The following is a 6,902-nucleotide window of genomic DNA, read 5'->3' as shown; positions in this document are numbered from 1 at the left end:
ATGCAATCCATCCATCTGAAAGTGTTTTGCTTTACTCAGAGTTCAGGGAATGTCCACTATGTGGCAGGCACTTCAGTAGGAGCAGGAGGTTCTTCCTAATTTTAGGAACAAGAAAAGCCAATCCTGTTCTTTTATTCTAGATGCCACTTGCTCAAAGGAAGCATGTGGACTGGGAAGTTCCAACAGATTGAAAGGATAAAAAGGAATGTGGAGAAATTTTCATTACTTCGAATGTTTTAAAATTCAGGTAAAAGAGACCCCGAGCTCAAATAGCTTAAATAAGTAGGAAATTTATTGGCTAACACAACTGGAAATGCAGAGATAGGGCAGGCTGCAGGGCTGGTGGCTCAGGGCTCATGTGGCCCCAACTCTCTGTGCTGCTCTGAGGCATTGCCTTCAATCTCAGATTGGCAGCACAAAGCTGCTGACAGTCACAGTGTCACGCCCAGACCCCACAATGCCAGGGACGAAGACAGGTTCTATCTAAGGAGAGACCTTCCACACCCACCTCTGCGGACTTTTACTCACTTCTCATGGATCTGCATAGGATCTCAGGCCCATTCCTGAAGCAGTCGTTGGCAGACAGAGTGGGATAGTGTTTACAGCAGGCAGGCAGCCTTGGAGTGGAGGCACACAGCTCCAAGTCTATCAGGAAGAAGGGGAAATGGGAGCTGCACAGACAGCAAGCAGCGTGCTCCACAGACCACGAGGGTCCGAGTCTGAATTGGTGATTATTAGAACAATGACTCCATGGGGTGATATGTTAGAAGTGCTCCAGGGTCCAGAGATTTAAATGTAATGAAAGATGAACAGAAAAATAATGAAAAAAAGTATGCTGCACAAAAATAGAAAAACAAAAATCTTATAATGCAAAAGCATCAAGCGTTTGACTCTGAGGAGCGCCTTGTATGCCCAGTTACTCTCGTTCTCCCTCAGCTCTTGCCTGTGCTTCTCCACCTGCCATTCCACTTTGGCCTGGTACTGCCTGTAGTCTTCCTGGCAGGCCCCAGCTCCAGTTCTTTGGAGCAGCTGGGCATCCAGGAAGAGGTCGTTGCTGTGGAAGGAGCCCTCTCGCTCCCTCCCCAGCCTCTTGATCACAGCCAGGAGCTCTGCCCGCTGCTGCCTCTGCTCCTCCCCAGTGGCCCAGTTGTTGAAGGCACAGTACCTCCTCTCACACTCCTGCACCAGGTCTTTCAGGCTGCGGTTGTCCGTGTTTGCTACATAGTAATCCAGGGCCTGGCCCCCTAAGTCCTCTTTGTGGGTGAAGAGGATGACCACATGTCTCATGGCCCCTGCCCCAAAGACCTCTTTCACCTTCCTGATGGCCACTGTGTCCTGAGCAGTGAAACGCCCCAGCTGGATCACCAGAAGCAGGACGTGGGGCCCCGGGGCAGAGAGCAGGTAGCAGTCCCCAATGTTCTTGTACAGCTCTTGGGTATCAGCCTTTGACTCAAAGATGGAGGGCGTGTCAACCACCAGGACTTTCCTCCCGTTCCATGTTCCTGTTTTCACCTGGCACATCCTGGTCACTGACTGGGCCCTCAGCTTGGACTCAAACACGGGCTGGCCAAGGATGCTGTTCCCTGTGGCACTTTTCCCGCAGCCTGTTTTGCCCACTAGGATAATCCTCAATGCCGGTGGTGTTGCAGACAAGTTATCTTCTGATCTACCTGTAGAAAAAGAAGTTTTGTATCTTACTAAGTTAATAATTCTTAAGACTGTTAGGTCATTGTTCATGGTTATCTCATGAAAGCTAGGAACCTCCTCCCCAGATTGACAGACATATTTATGTGTATATAAAAGTGTGCATACAACTATAGGTGAATCTTGCATGTAGAAAGCCCCATTGGAAGCCCATGTTTGGATCCACAGCCAGGAGTTAGAACTGTTGCATTAAGGGGATGCTTTAAGCACTTCATATGGATTGTGGCAAATAGAGCTTTCCTGAAAAAAAATGGTCCTTGTGTTTTCCCCTGCGTGGTATTTAGGCCAGCTGCATGGAGAATTATTGAAGGAGGCAGGGGATGAGTAGTTACAAGTGAGAAAATACTATTACTTCTCTTTCACCCACACATTTCCAGGCACACTTGTATAGACACACTCCACACATTCATCCAAGTCTTGAGGGTCAAGGGGGTCTCCACTGGCAGATCTATAGTGACCCACTGCCGGGGGTCAGCTGCCTGTCCCTGGGTCTGTGCTCTTTGGATAGGGAGTGAAATGTTTGAAATTAAGATGACATAGGTTGTAGTTAATGTTAGGGCAGCGTCTGGGAGATGACCCTAGGGTGGATGGCTCAAAAAGGTGAAAGATAAGCTCAATAGAAGCATGTGTGTTGAAAAGCTCATCTATGTGGCTGATTGAAGCACACAAAATTATAGCAGAAGTGGTGTTGGAGAGGGTGACACTGTGGCAGGAGTGAAAATCTTCAAGGCTTGAAGAGGGGAGAACCTGTGGATTTCTAGAGCCCAAATGAATTCGAAGTGCATTTTAGGCTCTTAAGAATCTATTATTTTATTTCTCCCACTCTGGGTTGGTTCTTCCTTTTCTTAAGTTATTCTGTGGTGTTTTGTAGCAAGCACAATGACTAAATCCCTGTGGGGACCTTTTTTTTTTTTGAGCTGTCAGAAGACAAGGAAAGAGAAAACATATCCACCATTTGCTTCCAGACCCTTCAACCTATGACTTGGTTTCCTTTCCACATTTCCCACATACCTGATGCAGGGAGAGCATCACACTATGGGGTGTGTGTGTGTGTGTGTGTGTGTGTGTGTGTGTGTGTGTGATGGTTTGATCAGGCACAAGAGGTCTGTGGACTTAAAAAATGATAGTTGCCTTTATCTTCTTCATTTAAAATGAATGGGTTTCTGCCACTGTGTTTTAGGTGGGGGTAGGTGGGGAGAGAACTGTGATTCTTCCAAGTGTCCGGGGCTCTTGAGAACTTCAAGACTTTCTTACCTTCAGCCATACTTCCATATTTGCCCTTCTGGAATCCTCCCATTCTCTCCTGGAATAAAAACAGGAAAAGGATAAAAAGCAGATGTCCATATGGGAGCTGGTAGAGCCTGACAGCACCTCAATTCAGATATCTAAGAATAATCATTCTCAGATGAGCCATTTCCATCACTAATTTTCTAACTCATACTTTACTTTGAAACATCTGTAAATAACTTTAAACAAAGCAGGTGATGTTAGATGTTAGGTTATGCTAAAATAGTGCACGATTGCTTCCCTCCCCTCAACTTACAGAAAATCAGGAAATATTTTGAAGCAAATCAGTTGATTACCTCCCCCAACCAGAAAGGCATGAAATGAAGAAAGCATTCTTCTATGGAACAAAGAGTAGGCATTAAAAAAAATTGAAATTAAAGTAAGCAAACTTCCCAGAATAGAGGAAAAAAATTGCCTTGCTGTAAATAAGATTGGTTTATTTGAAGTAGTGGCAACTTCCAGTCCCAGAAAGTCTTTGTGTTAAATGGACATTCCAGTGGCGGAGAGGAAATTACAAGGTACTGTCCAATGGGAGGGTGGAAGTGGGGATCAGGGACACGAAGAACTGACATGAGAGGAAATGGTGCAGGGGGACCGGTATGACTGCCTTCCCACCCTGATGGTTGGTGGAGAGGAGGTAGTGAGGTGATTGAAGAGAAAGAATCAACTTCAGGCCGAATTCAAGAACAACTCATTTCCTGCTCCAGGTTTCCAGCATTGTGCAACAGTATTGGGGATGTACATTTTCCACCTGACTGGATATCGCCAAATATGACTCCCAGGGAGTCGAGTTAACTCCTATTTGCACCACCCATTTATAAGAAGTCCCCAAATCTTCACAGGCACTTGGTGATATTACACTTTTAATTTCCTGTCATCCTTATGGGCATAAATAAGGATGTCTTAATTGGCTTAAACTTAAATTTTACTGATTATCATTAAATTAAAAACAGTTTTCATGGTTTATTTGCTATTTTTGGTTATTTATAAACTTCAATTTTTAATAACTTCTGTGATTTCTATCTTTTCCACATTGTTCTATTCATTCAGTGGATTTTCTTAGCCTTCTTCAGGTCAAGCAATCTATTTTTATAGTATCAGAATGTATTAAGACAGCTTCCTACCTCCCTCCCTTTCCCTTCTTTCTTTTCTTTCTCCTTTCCTCTTCACCCTCCCCTCCCTCCTTTCTTTCTTTTTCTTAAGCCCAGAGAAGAGCATTTTCCTCTCTCGCACACCCTGCTCTCGTATCTGGTAAATTATGCTTCTGGCTTGTGCTAAAACAGCACCAGTTCCCTGACATCCTCTCTACTTTAGATGACGTTTTCTGAGGTTTGGAATCAACATAATGTTGTGGTAAGGGTCAAGATGACAGTGGTAATGATATTGATTATGAACATCATAATTGTAATAAATCTCTGTGCAGACATTTATAATTTTCAAAGTTATTTCATCCTTCTTATTTCAATTGCTCTCTCAAATTCCCTGTGATGTGATCAAGACTGGTCTTAAATTTGCTATTAAAATGCAAGGAAACTGAGCATTAAATGACCTGCCAAAGGTCACATATTTACAATGGAGCTAGCATCAGGAAATGGCTCCTTTTGCCATGTATTGTCCTTGATTCCACAGGCAGAAAAAGAGACTTTTCCAAAAAAGTCAACAAACCTCTTTGAACATGTGTACAATGCTGCCGCTCCCTGGTCAGGAGACAAATTAATTGGACAGCTAGAAGCCTACCCTAAAACCAACACACAGAATTTTATTGCGAAATCTTGAGTGCATTTCTCATAAAAGGTTATTCAAAAATAAAATTGCCGGTGGCAGGAGTTTCTCTGAATTGAGGTCTTTTCTTTTAAAACAGCCAATTGCCTGTCACAAAAGCCAATCAAACTATGTTAGCCAATGAACAGCAACAATAGCTCTCCCAATCCAAGCTTTCTGAGTGGATCAGGCTCCATTGAGGAATATATTTTTTGGCAGATATTCACAAATAACAAAGTGTTCACAGGTGAGTCAGAAAGGATACTGATGGCAATGCTAAAATGAGTCATGGAGAAGATTATAGAAGAACTGAATAGAGTGTGCTGGACACATGGTAGGCTTGAAGGAATGTGATACGTGTTGGTCTACAGGGCAGACAAAAGTGGAGGAATTGAGAGTGAAGACAGGTGTCTTCTCCAAAGGAAAAATTTTACTAATCGTCCCACAAAAGAGACCAAAGTTCATGAGAGATTGGAAGGCAGTGTGCAAGCAAGACAGTAGCAGCCTCTGGCAAGCTGGTGGGAGGGTCTGGCTCAGGGAAAAGGATGAAGCAAATGAACAAAATGCACATTCCGATTTGAAAATTGCATGAACCTGATTTTACCATGAGAAGAGCTTATTTTAGCAAATCACAAGAAAGCAGCCTCTTCCATACTATTTTAGAAAAGATCAAACCACTTCTTGTCTTCCTTGTTCATAAGTATTTCCTTCACCCATCTGCCCCAGCCCATATATTTCCAGGGATTGGAATCATGTGTTTTGCGGTTTGGTGTGCATCCTGCAGGGTGTCATAGGAAAAATGTGGGGCATCTAGGGGAGCATGGGGTAGTTTTCAGAAGTTGAAAGTCACAAGACAAGGTCCACTCAGGGGTCTTGTTTGGAACATGAGGCTCCTGGGGTGGGAAAATATCCCACATTTTCCCTGGGGAGCCCTAAGAATCCATTCTCAGCTCCCAGGCTTGTCTGAGACATGGTGCGTGTCTGGCTGGTCTGAGACAGGAGAAATTAGGAGGGTAAAATTGAGAAGAATGCCCCGGCATGCTAGGGGAGATGGGGGAAAGCCTATCACCCTCTGGGAGCTTCAGTTCTCCCATCTGTCCCACTGATGAGAGGATCAGTTCAGCCTTACTCCCTGAGAGTTTCATGGAGATCGACTTGGCTAAGCAATGGGCAATGGGGCAGCAAAGCCCACTGTCCTGGGACTGGGCTGTGAGTGCAGGCACAGATTCTTCAGGCTGTGCTCCATCAGCTGTGCACCTGCTGATGCCCGCAACACTCACCACCATTGCCCCGTTTTACTGACCAGGGAACCCAGAAGTGAGGGGATCTGTGCAAGGTCATGTCAGAAAGGAACAGCTGTGACCAAACTGTGAGCCTTCCAATTCCCAAAGTCTCTGTGAGCATAAACCCAGTTCTCCTTACCAGAAACGGCTGTTGTGCCCTGTCCTCCAGGGTGGCAGTCACTGAGGCTCTGGCTGGCTGGTCCTGTCTCAGGAAGGTGAAGTGGCAGCAGAGAGAGCCCTGCTCTGTGGTCTGTGTGTAGGGAGGCTGTTCACAGGGCTGAGGGAGGTTGAGCAGATGCAGTTAAGGAGGAGCCACGTGCTGGGGCTGAAAGCTCCATGACTCCGCTGCATAAAAAGAAAAGTAGAGATTATGGAGTGTGCCCCCCCACCTCTGCGGACTAGGACACCCTGGTGTTGGATGGAAACTGATTGGGAACAAGACCCTGAAAACCAGCCAAATGCAGCGATGTGCTTAACGAGTCACTTCCTGTCCTTAATGAGTCACTTCCTGTCATGAGCCTGCCCTGGGACAGTGTACCCCGTCCCATTTCCTTTTTTTTTTTTTTTTTTTGACTGTTTCAAGCAAGCAGTATTTGGAAGAAGGAGATATGAAGGGAATTACAGACTCTCCCACTTCCAAGTTCAGAAAAGGCCCCTGGTGACTGGAAAGTTCTGGGCAGCAGCTGCTGCCCTCAGCACCCATCACTGGGGCACCTGCTCCTCCCAGCACTCTTGGACCCCTTCTCACAGGCTCTGCTTCTGGAAAGTTTCTGCTAACCAGAATCAGAAAGGCACTCTGGTCCACAGAGGACCAGAACAAGCCCTCGCAGGGTTTGACTCTGGGCTCGTGACTGACCCTGGTAAGCT

The 6,902-nt window shown here is 45.5% G+C and overlaps 1 protein-coding gene across 1 annotated transcript; it reads right to left on the bottom strand.

Annotated features, from left to right (window-relative positions):
- Positions 1-203: 203 nt before the first annotated feature.
- Positions 204-6,550, bottom strand: LOC101177715 (GTPase IMAP family member 5). Its single transcript, XM_030826140.1, has 3 exons — positions 6,175-6,550; positions 2,959-3,007; positions 204-1,670 (listed from the first exon to the last, which is right to left on the bottom strand). The coding sequence occupies exons 2-3, from the start codon at positions 2,999-3,001 to the stop codon at positions 790-792; spliced, it is 924 nt and encodes a 307-aa protein (XP_030682000.1). The 5' UTR covers positions 3,002-3,007; positions 6,175-6,550; the 3' UTR covers positions 204-789.
- Between the last annotated feature and the right edge of the window lie 352 nt (positions 6,551-6,902).

The sequence above is a fragment of the Nomascus leucogenys genome, chromosome 13, assembly GCF_006542625.1.
Source record: "Nomascus leucogenys isolate Asia chromosome 13, Asia_NLE_v1, whole genome shotgun sequence".
Lineage (NCBI taxonomy): Eukaryota > Metazoa > Chordata > Mammalia > Primates > Hylobatidae > Nomascus > Nomascus leucogenys.
Note: the sequence above shows the minus strand (reverse complement) of the source record. Positions and strands in the feature narration are given on the sequence as shown.

Bases quoted from the DNA above. Each gene is read 5' to 3' on its own strand.
- LOC101177715 (XM_030826140.1), bottom strand. From the start codon at position 3,001: ATGGGAGGATTCCAGAAGGGCAAATATGGAAGTATGGCTGAAG. The intron at 1,671-2,958 runs GTAAGAAAGTCT...CTTTTTCTACAG, and splicing joins ATATGGAAGTATGGCTGAAG to GTAGATCAGAAGATAACTTG.